This window comes from Manis pentadactyla, chromosome 15 (assembly GCF_030020395.1).
Source record: "Manis pentadactyla isolate mManPen7 chromosome 15, mManPen7.hap1, whole genome shotgun sequence".
NCBI classification, from domain to species: domain Eukaryota; kingdom Metazoa; phylum Chordata; class Mammalia; order Pholidota; family Manidae; genus Manis; species Manis pentadactyla.
This window is the reverse complement of record NC_080033.1, coordinates 1328658-1342906: the sequence shown is the minus strand read 5'-3', so window position 1 is coordinate 1342906 and position 14249 is coordinate 1328658. Positions and strand designations below refer to the sequence as shown.

Below are 14249 nucleotides of genomic sequence, written 5' to 3'. Positions count from 1 at the left end.
GGATCGGAGCCCAGACCTACCCACAGACTGCGGCCAGTGTGACCCGCTGGCCTTGAACTGGAGCCAGACAGCTGCCTCCTCCCCCACGACAGCTGGCTCTGGGGTTCTCAAGATTTATTCAGGGTCGTGTTAACGGAGGCGGTGGGAGGATAGGGCCCCCGACGTGCCAGGGGCACACACAGAGGACCCTCCCCGCCCCCGCAAGGGAGGGGGGAGGCTCGCTTTTTCTTAAAAATATAAATGTATTTATCTGCATCATCACATCCCTGGGGCACCCAGCTGGCCGGCCCATGGGCCACAGGTAAGGAAGGAAAGAGGACATCAGGGCACAAGTCTGAGCGAGGCGGAGGAGAGCCCTGCCCGGTGGGGGTGAGGGGCGACATCACAGGGCTCCGTGCTGGGCCTGGTAACGGGACAGCACGGCGCGGTAGTGGGACAGCTCCTGGCGCACGGCCACCACCTCCTGCCGCAGCAGGGCGTTCTCCTTCTCCAGGAAGGCCGCCCGCACTGATATCTGATTCTCCTTGAGCCGCCGGGCGTCGCGGGACCGCTTGGCTGCCTCGTTATTCTTGTACCGCCGGCTCCAGTACTTCTCGTCCTGGGGGTGGGGAAAGGAAGACACTGAAGTACAGAAGGGCTGGGAGAAGCAGCTTTGCTTGTTCCCTCAAACACCAGAGGGCATCTGAAAGACCCCCAGGGCTGCTGCTTGCTCAGCAGTGGGGTCTAAAGGATACCAGTCTGGAACAGGTACCCAAGGGTCTACCCTTCAAGGTCTCTGGTTGCTAAGGAGAGCAGACTCCTAGCAACAGCTAAGGCATGAGATAATCTGCCCACCCCCAAGCAACTGGGCTTCAAGTCTCTACTGCACAAAGCAGACCCCAGCCCAGCACACTTGACAACTTAGCAAAGCTCCTGCTTGCTAATGATGCTTGTTCCCCAGCAACAGGGCCGTCAGGGTCTGAGGGCTTCTCCCAGTAAAAAGCACGGCTTTATGCATCACCTTCCCAGATCCTGGTTGCTAAGGAAAGTATAGGATTCCTAGTGATGGGGTTTGGTGTCCCCAAAAAAACCTGAGTGGGGCCCTTTTGACTTGGTTGCCAAGGCAACTGCAACTCTCCTCAGCAAACAAAAGATCTAAGTGGTCCCAATGACCGCAGCCAGTTTCTGAGCCAGGGGCCCTGAATAGAGGCCAGGGAGCAGCTTCATCTCCAACAGGTTCTGGTTGCTAGAAGAGTTGTCCCATCGCAAAGGGGCCTATCCTGAAACACTTGCAAACCACTATGTTTAGGGTTCTCCAGTCCTGGAATTTGGTTATGGAGGAGGACCACTCCTTAGTAACAAGGACTACCCAGAGTTCCAAAAGATGCCCTGCCACCCCCATTTCATTAAAGCCTAGTCCCTCTTGCTAGGGTAAATCCAGTCCCTTTGCTAAGGCCCCATGGCAGGAGAAACCACTGGTCTAGATTTCGCTTAGGCCACTCCTTGCTGCTTCAAGTAGTTGTATATCATGCAAGGTATGGCAAAGTCTTGTGAGAGAAGCCTGGGCACCTCTTGCTAGAGAAGACCCTAGAACTGGCAAAGATGGAATATGCTAGAATGATGCAGTCACTGCCTAAAGCAACCCAAAGCAGAATGTGGCCCCGGCTGCTAATGGGAACCTGAGGCCTCTGACCAATGAACAGTCCAGGCCCAAGAAATAAGGCCTAGAGGAGCTGGCAAAGTCTGCATCCTAGGCAGATGCAATCACTCCAAAGGATACCCCAAATAAAAGATCAAAGGACCAGCCCCAGTTGGCTGGCTGCCCAGAAAAAAAAGGCTGATACCCTGTTGCTAAGGGATGCTGTGCTTAGCAACTGGGCCTGATAGAGACTGAAGCCTGCCCCAGTGAGAGTTTTGAGTCCACTAATTGGAGAAGTTCCAAGCCTATACAAGCAGGCCCAGCAGGGCCAGCTGAGTCTGTGTCCCCCAATAATACCACCTTCATAAATCTCAAATCCAATCCTCTTCCGTTTTGCATCCCATGGCCAAGGAGGGCTGACCCTTGGCTGTAGGTTAAGAGCTAATCCAGTGACAAGCCCAGGCCTGACTGTGAGGAAGGGGCCATCCTGGCTGTGGGGCCTGTGCCCTACATCAGGAAGGGCTCACCTTCTGCTCCTCTGGCACTTGGATCTTCCGCGCCTTCTTCATGATAGGCTGGGGCTTAAGTTCCTCCTCTGAGAAACGATGTCTCCGAGGGTCAAAGGTCTCATGGCCAGGAATGCTTGACAGGGCTAAATCGGCTGGATCAGGTTCAAAGGTCATCAGCACCTCCACGGTGTCTGGGTCCACAGGGCTGGGTGTGTCCCGAGAGGTCAAGCCTTGGAGAAATAGAATGGGTTACCAGAGTGCGCATTTATTTGGGGAGGGGGTTCTCAGAGGCTATCCCCTGCTCCGGTATCATATTCACCACAAGGGAGGCCCTTATGAGGTCTAACATAAAGCCCACTGGGAATGAACCTCCCTAATACAAAATATGAAGGTTTCCTAAGCCACAAAGATGCTTAGAAATCATGGAACCAACTCCACTTCTGCACACAGAGAAACAAGCCCAATCATACCTGACTTGCCCTAAAGTAACACATGAGTCTGTGCTATTTCTTCTAAAACGTCATGGTCTTCAAATTCACATTCACGTATGTCTTTCCCATAGTCTAGCGGGAATCCTTACTGAATCCCTGACCAAAGCCTAGACCCCGGTTGCTCAGGCAAAAGGACTCCAATGCACTGAAAAGACGTCAAAGTAGTCTCTTAGGCTACTAGCTCCGAAGTGTCAGGGAAGAGAAGCTAACCGGCTCAGGTTCCAGGACATTGTTTAAAGAGGAGGGGCGGCCTGTGCCTTTAAGAGCGGGCAAGCCCAGGTCAGCTGAGGACACGGGTTCAGAGCCGAGTCACGTGCAGGCGCCTGCTTTCCCGCCCCGCCCCCACAGCCGGCAGGGGCGCCCTCAAGTTCCCTAGTCCCCGCCCCCTCCGCGTGATCGCGCGTGCGCAAAGCGCGAAGTACAGAGGGAGAGAGGTTAGGACTCACGTGGCGCAGGAATGTGCGCCTGGGAAGGGGAGGGCCTGGGTTCTGCGGAGAGGCTGGGCTAGGGACAGGTGTGTCAGGAACCCCAGATTTGCAGTGCGCCCCGGAGACCTCAAAAGTGCCCAGGAAGCACACCTTCCTGTTTGATTCCTTTGTGTCTTTCAGCTAGAAACTATCAACCTCCAAGAATCCAGGCCCCCCAGCTCTCTAACGTACACAAAAGAACCAATCGACACCCTCAACTTTCTCCCCCTGGTCCTTTTCCCCACTGGGACACACAAGAATCTGGGATCCCAGGCTCCTCCTCTCCCAGGAATATAGGAAATTCGGTCCTCGCCACAAAGACCTAGGATGAAGATCCCTGACTTTCTCCCCTCTGGAGGATTCCGGGACCAGGGGCGTCAGCCCCTCTCCATTGGGGTACCGAGCAACCAGTCCCTCACGTCCTAGGGACACAAGTCTGCTCAGCAGTCGCCTTCTCCCCTGTAGAGAGCCTAGGAGTTGTGGTCCTACCCCAAGTTCCACAGATTCTGCGCCCAGATTCTGGAGTGCAGTTCTCTCCCCAGTAAATAACTCCGGTGTTTTAGGATCCCAGTCCTGGCTCCTCGAGTATCTGGACCCTTTGGCCCCACGTCCCACAGAAAAGTCTACACTACCTCCCCACTGGGCAGGCTTCTTGGAATTCGGGGTTCCACGTCCCTCATCTCCTATGGATCCAGGAGACACAGTTCCCGATCCATTAGGGAACACAGAATCCGGACTTCTCTCCCGACATCTCTCTACTAGCGGACCCCGAATTCGGGCAAGCTGCCCCAGTCCCACCGTCCCAGTCCCGTGTTTCACAGCCCTGCCTACTGGAGTCCAAGCCCTGCCCCCGCCGTAGCACCTGAGCGGTGGCCGCCGGCGGCCCCAAGGGCAGCCCGGGCGGGGGCGTGCCCGGGCGAGGAGCGAGGGGAAGCCGAGCCGCAGGAGCCGGGTCCCGGGGAGGGTGCAGGAGTGCGCACGGGCGAGGGCGCCGGTGACGGGCCGCCGGGGGGTGGCGGGCTGGGCGGGAGCCCGTGCTCTAGCAGGAAGGCGTCCAGGTCCACGTACTCCACGTCGCCGAACGGCAGTGTCCGCTCCCACAGCAGCGGCGCCAACAGACCGGCAGGCGCGGCCCCGGGGCGCCCCCGCGGGGACCCGCCGCCCACCACCGCCCCAGCTGGGGCATCCGCCGGGCCCGCCGTCTCCAGGCCTGGCCCGGGGGCTGTGGCTGCCGGCGGACCTGCCTTGCGCTCCTTTTCCTTCAGGAGACCTGTGGGCCAGGGAAAGACCAGGCAGAGTGGGAGGGAAAGGAAGATAGAGATGGAGAAGAGATTTCGAGTCAGACAGACATGAGGAAAGCGGGGACAGAGACCCACATGGCGGAGATCCAGGGTAAGAGGGACAGACGGGAAAAGGGCAGAGATTGGAGAAGGAGGGCAAGGACCCAGAGAGAAGGGAATGAGACCCAGAGATCCACAGGGAGGGGGACAGACACCGAGAGAAGAATAAAGACTCAGAGGAGAGGACAAGGACCCGGGGTGGGGGGGTGGGCACAGAGATCCGGGAAGGGATGGAGACACGGGAGGTGGACGGAAGTTCAGGCAGAGGTAGGTGGAGGATTGGACAGGTGAGAGGAAAAAATGATAGCTCTGTAATTCCTCTGTAACCTACCCATCATTTCCTGCGCATTGTACCCCCTTTCCCCGCCCCCACACTCTGTAAGGGGCAGGAAGGGGCTCCGTTCCTGGGGCACATTCCTCATCCCTAGACTCCATGTGACCCCAGTCGGCCCCGCCCAAGCCCGTGTCACTACCGTGTGAGCATCCGACACACCCCCTCTCTCCGCCCTGGACCCCAGGGGTCCAGACGCCTGGAACCAATCGGAAGAGGGGCCTGGGGGCTAGACTCTTGGGTCCTCAGAGAGGAGGAGACTTGAGGCCTGGATTCCCGGGTCCTCCAGGTGGATGGGCTTGAGAACTGGTACTTTTGGATCCTGGGTGCTGAGGGATCAGGGGGCCTAAACACCTTAGTACTTGGGTAAAGGTTGGGAGGAGGGACTACTGGCACGAAGGAGGTAGCTGTGGACCCCCTCACCTCCCCGCACTTGAGTCCCTAAGGGAGTGGGGTGTTGAGTTGGGCGAGATGGGGGTAGAACTCACAGCTGGCTGGCTCTTTGGGCTTGCTGGTCCCCTGCAGAAGGCTTCGCAGCCCAAGCAGCGCTCCCCCGCCAGGGGGTGCCCCAGCCGGGCCGCCCAGCAGCAGGGGGGCCGGGGTCCTGTCGCTCACGGGCCGCGCCATTGCCGGGCACCTGCCCGAAGGCTCACGGGCTCATGGAGAGGCGAAAAGCTGGCCCGCCAGTCAGCGGCACACTCCTGTGGTTCGGGCGAGTGTCTACCCAGGGCTGGGCGAGCGTAGCTTGCAAGCCTCCAATATCCAGAACACTGCAAATCCTAGGAGCGATGGGGATTTGCAGTCCTTGGTGCAGAAACGTGCAACTCAAGAGGGTCCCAGGAGATCATGCAGTCTGGGTGAGGGGGTGATCAAATCAGGCGGCCGGCTCTTTGCAACCGAGAGTTCAAGGGGACACAAGGCGTTCCTTCTACAAGGTGGGCGAGCCTGGCTCTTGCAAAATCTGCAGCCCTCTCAACCAAAGGCGCTTTGCAATCTGCACCAAGAGGTGTGTGCGGAGGGGCGGGGGAAGGGGCAGGAGGAGGCGGCCGCCTTGAGGCGTGGCCAAAGCAAACTTCTTTCCCAAAAAAAAAAAAAAACACAAACCAAAACACCCGACGCCCGAACGCGCACCCCTCCTGTCAGCCCCCACCCGCGCCTGCCCTGCCCCGCCCGCCTCTTGGGCCAGGCACCCCAACCGCGTGCCTCCCTCCGGCTTAAAGCGCGGGCCAATCGCGTCTCGAACCCTCAAGACACACAAGCCAATAGGACCCCTGGATCCGCTAAGGCCCGGGAGGGCGTGTGAGGTGCTCAGCGAGCGAAGTTGCCTTGCCTTTTGGTGGGAGGCGGGATCCTGACCTACATTTGCCCAATAGGAGTCAGCGCCGGGGGCGGGACCGTGACCCAGTTCAGGCCAATGAGGCTGACGAGAGGGTGAAGCACATGGCTGTGCGCGTGCTGCCTGACCGGGAGGGGGTGGGGGACAGAGGAGCCGCTTAAAGGAGCCGCATACCCAAAACGAGGGCTTGCGAAACAGGACACCAAAAAAAACCCGGTAGTGGGATATGGAAAGGGGAGATTGGTTTCTAGAAGAAAGCTGCTATTCTTTATTAGTAATCAAATGTTTCCCCGCCGCACCTAAAATCACACCACTGAGAAACAGGAAGTATTCTGTCCCTTTAATAGCTTTGTTTTGGGGGTGACTCCCTTTGTGAGGAGGCTTGAGAAGGGCGGGCGCAATCCTCGATGGGGTTTCAGCGACCATGGGGGGCACCATCCACTGTAAGACAAACGACACCGGTCGAGGAGGGTGGGCTTAGTTTAAGGAACGATTGGTCGGACCCTGCAGTAGGCGTGCAGGGGCGGGGCTGGACCGCGCAGAGCTCTACCACAGGGAGGCTGCGAAGGGGGAACCGGAATGTACCAGGTTGAGAAGCCGGGGGAAATGATCAGATACTGGACTGTACTGGGCTGAACCATTGAGAGGCAGCGGTTGGGTGGAATAAGGACGTCCAGTTTCAGCATTAGGCTCAACTACGTGAAGTTATTCATGGGGAGATCTGGACTGTACCATGTTGTGAAGCCAGAGAGGTGGCCCGTGATATCATTGGGCTGAACCACAAGGAGGCAGTAGAAAGGGCAGGGGATTGTACCATGTTGATTCTTAGTAAGGGTGCGTGTGTGTGTCAGATTATGGAAAAGAGGATAGGGTTGTACCACTTGGAAACAGGGAAAGGATCCAGGCTGTACCCATTCTGGAAAGCCATAGTGATAGATTAAGACCAGTCAGGACTTAATAGTACCACAAGGAAGCCAGGGGTCTTGGGTTATATACCAACTTGCAAATTACAAGCAGTGAAAAGGAAAGATCACGGACCAGCAATGGTCTATGGCGGGGAGGTGGACTGTACCACGTTGACACGTAAGGATAAGGTAGAAAGAGTGAATGAGAGGTCAGGAGGCTGGACCATACAGAAGCAGCAAAGTGGGGGTAGGGAACAACACACAGGAAGGTAAGAACAAGATGTGGAGGGGGTGCAGACTGGACCATACCATGCAGGCGGTAGTTGGGGCCTCGGCATCGCCTCTCGGGGTGCCGGGGGTCCCTGTTGCCCCTCAGGGCCCTGTGGGCCAAGGGCTGCAGGGGCCGGCCATTACCGCTGAGGCTCTGGAAGATCTGGGATGGAGGATTCTGGCTCAGGAGTCTCAGGGAGTGCATCTGCCATGGGAGGGGGAAAACAGTGAATAATGCATTACAAGGAAGACCCAACCCTGGGGCACCCCACCTCCAAGAGTTGTCTGACCGTCTAAGCCTCCTGAGTTCCCAGTCTGTGGGAGGAAGGTGAGGCAACCCAGGCCAGGGAGTGGGTTGGGGGAGGGCAGAGGGTCACCTGGAGGGAGGTGATATTGAGGGCCCGGTCAATGAGGATCCAGGTGACAGTCTCCGAGCAGGGCGGGGTGCTGAGAGAGCCCTGATAGGTGATAAACCCAAAGGACTCAGGGAATAGGAGCTCCAGGCTCAGGTCTTGAAGAAAGTAGGCATCATCTGTGGAAATATCAGGCCAGAGTGAAGAGGGCTGCACCCCTTGATCTCACATGTGTACCTCCCCCAATGCAGTGGGGACTTACTCTTGTAGGAGATGCGGGTGATGGTGTCCCGGTTAAGGAGACGACTGAGGAATGTGTTTGAGCTGCCAGCCACCTGTGTAGGGGTACAGGGAGAGGAGGTAGGAGCCCAGAAGTCCAAGCCCCCAAACCCTTCCTCCCACAGGACCCAGGAGTCTGGGCCTCCCAGACTCCCTCTCCTCAGACCCCAGATTCCAGGCCTCAGCCCCTCCCTCCCTCAGAATCTTGCCTGGGCTCACATTGACAAAGAGGCTGAGAATGGCTAAGCCATTGGGGCCCCGGGAGGCGGCACTGAGGTTCCCGTAGAGTTCTTGGTTGAAGTGGATGAGCTGCACCTGGGAAGGGAGCACAGAAAGTGGGAGTCCCCAAGCAGAAGAGGGAGAAACAAGGGCAGCCCTGGGCATTTGGGGTCTCAAGTCAGGTTGAGGCCTAGTGCCCAGGGTGGAGGGGGGGCAGGTTCTGCGGAGGAGGATGGAGTGAGGCATTAAGAGAAGGGTGAGGCAGGAGAAACAGGGTCAATGCAGCAGGGTAAAGGTCAAGGATCAGAAGCCAGTGGGCACCACCTCCGCAGAGAAGCCCTGGTGGTTGATCTGGTGTTCAGAGCCAGCTCCGTCACGCGCTCCAAAGAGCAGCCGCAGTTCGCTGAGTCGGTGGCTATAAAGGAGGGGCCCTCCAGACACATTGACCACAGGCCGTGGTGCAGGCAGGAAGGAGACATGGCGGCCGGTGTTGTACAGGGTTCCCCGGAGCTGCGGGAGAGGTAGAAGCTGTCACAGGGACACAGAGAGACCTCCCTCCCGCTTTCAGTTCCTACTGGCTACAGTGCCTAGCTCCCAACAATCATTTAATCATTCCGTGTAGTTTGAACACCAGCAACTTTCAAGGCTCTGTGCTGGCTCATGATAGGTGCTCTACATTCTTGAATTTATTTAACTGACAAATATTTATTGAGCTGCTACTATGTGCCATGGATGCCAGGAAGAGAGCAGCGAGCAAGTAGACATAAATCCTGGCCCTCATGGAGCTTATGTTCCAGTGGAGGAGAGACAGACAATAAACAGTGAACCACATAAGTAACTGATTAATTAATTACTTCCTATGCTCAGGCTGGGACCAACTGGGAGCTCTGAGAAGATCTAATGGGAAACTCAGGATAGACTGGGAAAGGAGGGGGTGTCAGGAAAGACATCGATGAGGAAGTGGCATTTGAATGGAGCCCTGAAGAATAAGTAGGGGTTACTTGCAAAGAACAGAGAGAAGGGCATTCCAGAAAGAGGAAACAGCAAGTGCAAAGGCCCTGAGGTGGCCTGTTTCAGTGATGGTGAAAAGGCTAGTGGGACTGGAGCCCAAGTGAGTGAAGGAGAGAGTGGAGATGGGAGCCAGATGGTGTGGGGCCTTGTAGGATAAAATGGGGCATTTTGTATTTTAATTTAAATAATCAAATATATATAACACACTTGGCACAGTGCCAGGCACCTGGTAAGTGCTGTATAAATGTTTGCTATTATTATTTATCCTAATAGAAGGATTTTGAGCAGGAGAGTGGTATAATGTGGTTTGTGTTTTTAAACACTCTCTAGCTGTGGGTCAAAGAATGGATTGCAGGACACAGAGATGCAGACCAGCAAGGATGCTATGGCACCAGTCCAGGTTAAGATGGTGGTGGGGTCAAGAAGTGAAAAGATTTCAATGGTGTGTAGCAGGGAGATGAGAAAGGACCCAGATTGGAAATGGGAGTGAGGGAGAGAATAGGATGCAGTATAGCTTTAAGGCTTTTGGCTGGGGCAGCTGAGTGAAGGGTGGTGCCAGCTCTCAAGGGAAATGGTATTGCAAGGTGGGCAAGAGCATTGGATACTGGGACCACACTGCCTGGATGTGAATCTCAGTGTGGGCACCCTCTAGCTGTGTGACCTCAGGCAAGTAACTTAACCTCTCTGTGCCTCCGTTTCTGCATCTATACAATAGGGATAATAACAGCACCTATTTCATGGGGTTGTTGTGAGGATTAGAGGGTTTACCAAGTGTTTAAAACACTGCCTGGATTGGGAAACGTCTGTCTTGCCATTGCTTCTACAAAGATGGAAAGACTAGGGCATGTTTGGGGAAGGAAGAACAGATGACCTATTTCAGAGTATAAGGAGCCTCCTTTCTGACCAGTGTGTACCCCTCCTTCCCCAAGGCTGGCCTCCCACCTCAGCACCCTACCCCTAATCCCAACTCATGCCCACACCCAGGGTTTTAGTAATCCCTCCCACGAGGCCCCTTACCTTCTCTCCCCCAGTACTGAGTCTTAGTGGGGGCAGAAAGGGGTCGTAAAGGACCCTCTTCAGCTCCACATCCACCGGGCTCTGCCGCTTCCCCACGGCACACAGACTCCACGCTGCGTTCACCAGTCCCCAGAAGGGAGGCCCTGGGGGCGGGGGCAGGAAAGGGAGTCAGAAATAGGGACTTGATCCCAGTGCTGGGGTCTGGTGAGAAGGCTGTGGTCTGGACTCCAGGACTCCAGGCAAGGAGGGGCTGGAGACCTGGACTCCCGGATCTGAGGAAGGAGGGGGCTGGGACCCAGAACCCTGGGTTCTAGGAGAATATTGGAGGAGTTTCCTAGGACTCCCTAAGACCCCCAGGCCTTTCCTTAATCAAACCTATCTTAAATTATGTCCCTGGGGAAAGAACTACAACTCCCAATAGGCCCCAGGGCTGCCAGCCTACCCATCCATCACCTGTCTGCTCCAAAGCCTATGGGAGTTGTAGTTCTCTCAGGCTCCTTGTCCACAGCTGGATAATGAATGTGCTGGGAAGAGGAGTTTCCTGAGCAGGCTGGACATGGGATGCGACCACAGAACCTCTGTTTCCCAGCTGCAGCCAAGACCTACCTGCTTTTTTCCCTGCAAACCCACACGTGCCCTGCCTCCCCTACACTCTTTCCTTCCACTCACTCCCACTCACTACTTGAAATGCGCATACATAATGTCCCTTGGTGAGCTGCTGGGGTTCAGAGGCTGAGCCCCACTCCTGAGGGAGGGAGGAAGGGGCTGGGACTCCTGGGTCCTGGAGGGAGGAGAGGGCTCCTGGGTTTGAGGAAAGAGGCACTGGGCAGCCTGGACTCCTGGGTGCCCGCCCTGGCTGCACCTGGCACGAAGTTTCCCTGGAGATTATCCTTGTAGCTCCACCAGTCCTCCGGGTCAGGTGCGGGTCCAATGTGAGCTGGGGAGAGAGTAGCCTGAACCCCTGTCCTTGGCACCCCCACCCCACCTCCCTCAGGGGCTCCTGCCCCCATCCCCAGGCCTTACCTGCCGCCCCCAGTGCGGCCCACAGAACCAGCGCTCCGGGGGCGCTCAGACAAGCCGCACACCCCATCCCTGGGAGGACTCTGGGCGACCCTTCCCAATGCCCCGGCCCCTCTCACCCAGCTCCTCCCTCCCCTCTTTGTAGGACCCTGTCCCGCTAGGACTTACAGCCTTCCTCCCCTCCCCACGGGGAGTCCCAGTTCCCCGAGCGCCTGGGCAACCAGGGACTGAGCCCCCGAGCCCCAGCCTCCTCCTCTCTTCTCTCCCGGCTCCCTGCCTCTCCTTCCTCGCGTCTTAACCCAGCCCTCCAGTCTCCCCCTGCCTCCTGATCTCCCTACTCCTCTCCCGGCCTCCTGCCTCTCCCTCGGGTTACCTCTTGGCTTCTGACCCACACCCCCCTCCTCGCTGGCTTCTCCTCAAGCTCTCCCGAGCCACCTAACTCCACGTCTCCATCCTGCTTCTCTCACCTCCTCCTCCTCCTCCCTCTGTCCCTCTGTCTGACTCCAGCTTCTCTCTCCCTCCCCGCCTCCTCCTCTCCTGCCTCTTCTCTCTGTTTCTCGGTCTCTTCTCTCGTCTCCACTCCCTCCTCCCCCTCCCTCTCATCTCCCTCGGTGTTATTTAATTTTTTTGTCGTTACTGGGGGTGGGGGCAGGTGATCTCACAGCAGTGAGCACTCCTCGGGCTGGTGTAGGGGGTGGGGTGCCCAGAGGGCAGGATGAGGGGTTGTAGGGGGCTGGTCCCCAGCTCCCTGCTGCGCCTGGGCCTTGGGGGCGGGGTGGCCCGGGCACCCGGGGCCCGGAGCTGGCTGTTCCCCTCCTCCGCAGAAGGGAGAAAGGGGGGCGCTTAAGGTGGAGCTGGGCGAGTCCTCGAAAGTGTCTGTGTGCAGGGCCGCTGGCCCTGGAGGATCTCGGGTTTCCCAGCTCGTGGGCACCCCAGTTGAAGCCTGTATTAGTGCCTGCAGCCCCCGCTCAGGGCTACACTCGGGCCTCGGCCTGGGGCGGCCTTAACAGGGCTGGGGGCTCCCCTGGGAGACTTGGGTGCAGTGAGGGATTCTGACCACGAGGGGGAGGCAGAGACCAGGAGGAGAGAGGACGGAGGTTAGAGAGTTGGAGGTGAGGTCGCGGAATTGCAGAGGCTTGGAAAGGAGATGAGAGCCTGAGAGAGAAACGGAGCGTGGTGGCAGGAGCGAGACAGCAGAGGAGAGTGGGGGCGGGCAGCGGGGCAGGAGGGAGAGAGACAGAGACACACACACACAGATGCAGATAGACACAGAAAGTGATACACACGGAGAAGAGAGGGATGCAGAGAGACGGAGACAGACAGAAAAAGAGTCATCCAGAATGAGGGGGAGACAGATGGAGGCAGAGAAAGACACACAAAGAGACAGACGTAGAGACATGTACTTAGAGACAGAAGCAGAGAGACCCAGAGACAGACAGAGACCCACCCAGCAGATCAGATATGGAAGAATAAGATGCCAGGAAGGAAGGGGGTGGGGAAGCGACAGAGACAGAAAAGAGACCCAAAGAAGAGAGACAGAGCAAACAGTAGAGAGAGACAGAGAGACACAGAAACACGCACCTAGAGCAAGGGACGGAGAGAGGAGGCAGAGGAAGGGGCTGACACACATGCACATCCGTAAATAGGGACACTCGCAAAGAGAAAGGTGTTTCAACAGAGAGAGCAGGTGGCAGAGACAGACAGACCAAGGAGAGGGAGAGAGAGACCTGGAAACAGACCAACTAACTAACAGGGAGAGACAAAAGGGGTGTCAGGAAGACAGGGGAATTCAAAGATAGGACACTGGAAATGGATATTCAAGGACCGAGAGCTGGGGGAGACAGAGAAAACACAAGAGAGCCGGCTATGTATTAATTATCCATTGCCGCATAACCAACTCCCCTAAAGCTTCAAGCAGCAGGCATTTACTGTCTTGCAGTTTCTGACAGTTAGGAATTTTGGAGCCGTTTAGCTGGGCAGTCCTGACTCAGGGTCTCCCGTGAGGGTGCTGTTGGCCAGGACTGAGGTTTGCCCGGAGCTGCAAGATTACTCCCAAGCTCACCTACCCGCTGGCTGGCAGGAGGCCTCAGCGCCTCACCAGTGCCGCTCGCCTGTGCTCGCATGGCTGCTGCCTTCCCCCAGAGTGAGTGATCGGAGAGGGAGAGAGGGCAGTTTCTTACATGAACCGTCAGCCTTGAAAATAAAACAACCAGGTATTTTACCAGCAAAAGGGGTTTATTCAGTAATGGCAGAGGAGTTGCAATCTGGGATAGGCAAGACCAAGGAACAGAGAGAGAAGTGACTCCCCTAAATGTGAGCTGAATGGCACCTCCCCTCAACATAAAACACAATAAAAAGATACATCTGGATATGTCCACACAACTGAATGGGTCCTTATTTGGCAAAAGGCTCTCTGCAGATGTAATTAGGTGAATGATCTTGAGATGAGGCCACCCTGCATTACCTGGGGCCTAAACCCAGTGACAAATGAACCCATAAGAGAAGGGCAGGGGGAGGTCTGAGACAGAGGAGACAGAGCTGTGAAGACAGAGGCAGAGATGGGAGTGATGTGACCACAAGCCAAGGAGGCCGGGAGCCGGAAAAGGCAGGTTGCATCCTCCCCGGGAGCCAACACCTTGATTTTGGACTTCTGGCGTCCGGAACTGTGAGAGAATGAATTTCTGATGTTTTAACGCATGCAGTTGGTGGTGATTGTTTTTGGCAACTGACCCTGGAGGTGGTTCCGTAAGAAAGGCAGGGATCTTCAGAAGCAGAGACTGTGAAGGAGCCAGAGACACATGGAGGGAGGGGCAGAGGGACTGATACTGATCTACCTACGGTTCTGGGCTCCTCCCTCCAGAAAGCCTCCCTCAGTCCCCCAGCCTGAGTCAGTGCCTGCCTGGCGCATTGCCAGTGCTCTGTGCTACATCCATTTCAGCACTGATTTCATTAGGAGAGGGGCTGTGTCTCTGCGTGTGTCCTCCCTCGAGGGCCCAGGCCTGGCCCATCTGTGGGTCCCCAGCATTGCTCTGCACAGAGCACCTGGGGGTCCTCAGGAGAGCCATCAAGCACAACTGAATGAA

The 14249-nt window shown here is 56.7% G+C and overlaps 2 protein-coding genes across 5 annotated transcripts; both read right to left on the bottom strand.

Annotated features, from left to right (window-relative positions):
• Positions 1 to 99: 99 nt before the first annotated feature.
• DBP (D-box binding PAR bZIP transcription factor) lies at positions 100 to 6034 on the bottom strand. 2 transcript variants are annotated; one of them, XM_036885355.2, is made up of 4 exons: positions 5245 to 6034; positions 3948 to 4355; positions 2146 to 2357; positions 100 to 598 (listed from the first exon to the last, which is right to left on the bottom strand). In XM_036885355.2, exons 1-4 carry the CDS (start codon positions 5381 to 5383, stop codon positions 383 to 385), a joined length of 975 nt encoding a protein of 324 aa, XP_036741250.1. In that variant the 5' UTR covers positions 5384 to 6034; the 3' UTR covers positions 100 to 382. The 2 variants fall into 2 exon arrangements, with proteins under 2 accessions (XP_036741250.1, XP_036741251.1); XM_036885356.2 differs by lacking the exon at positions 5245 to 6034 and adding an exon at positions 4757 to 4878.
• A 384-nt stretch (positions 6035 to 6418) lies between these two features.
• Positions 6419 to 11784, bottom strand: CA11 (carbonic anhydrase 11). 3 transcript variants are annotated; one of them, XM_036885352.2, is made up of 9 exons: positions 11170 to 11411; positions 11009 to 11083; positions 10147 to 10289; positions 8443 to 8628; positions 8119 to 8214; positions 7883 to 7955; positions 7645 to 7799; positions 7307 to 7472; positions 6419 to 6533 (listed from the first exon to the last, which is right to left on the bottom strand). In XM_036885352.2, exons 1-9 carry the CDS (start codon positions 11234 to 11236, stop codon positions 6508 to 6510), a joined length of 987 nt encoding a protein of 328 aa, XP_036741247.2. In that variant the 5' UTR covers positions 11237 to 11411; the 3' UTR covers positions 6419 to 6507. The 3 variants fall into 3 exon arrangements, with proteins under 3 accessions (XP_036741247.2, XP_057349565.1, XP_036741248.2); XM_057493582.1 differs by lacking the exons at positions 11009 to 11083; positions 11170 to 11411 and adding an exon at positions 11634 to 11784; XM_036885353.2 differs by lacking the exons at positions 11009 to 11083; positions 11170 to 11411 and adding an exon at positions 10826 to 10981.
• Between the last annotated feature and the right edge of the window lie 2465 nt (positions 11785 to 14249).

Bases quoted from the DNA above. Each gene is read 5' to 3' on its own strand.
- DBP (XM_036885355.2), bottom strand. From the start codon at position 5,383: ATGGCGCGGCCCGTGAGCGACAGGACCCCGGCCCCCCTGCTGCTGGGC. The intron at 4,356-5,244 runs GTGAGTTCTACC...CCTGGCCCACAG, and splicing joins GCCCAAAGAGCCAGCCAGCT to GTCTCCTGAAGGAAAAGGAG. The intron at 599-2,145 runs GTGAGCCCTTCC...CCCCACCCCCAG, and splicing joins AAGTGCCAGAGGAGCAGAAG to GACGAGAAGTACTGGAGCCG.
- CA11 (XM_036885352.2), bottom strand. From the start codon at position 11,236: ATGGGGTGTGCGGCTTGTCTGAGCGCCCCCGGAGCGCTGGTTCTGTGG. The intron at 10,290-11,008 runs GTGCAGCCAGGG...CCCCGCCCCCAG, and splicing joins CCAGGGAAACTTCGTGCCAG to GGCCTCCCTTCTGGGGACTG. The intron at 8,629-10,146 runs GTAAGGGGCCTC...CCTCTCCCGCAG, and splicing joins TCAGTACTGGGGGAGAGAAG to CTCCGGGGAACCCTGTACAA.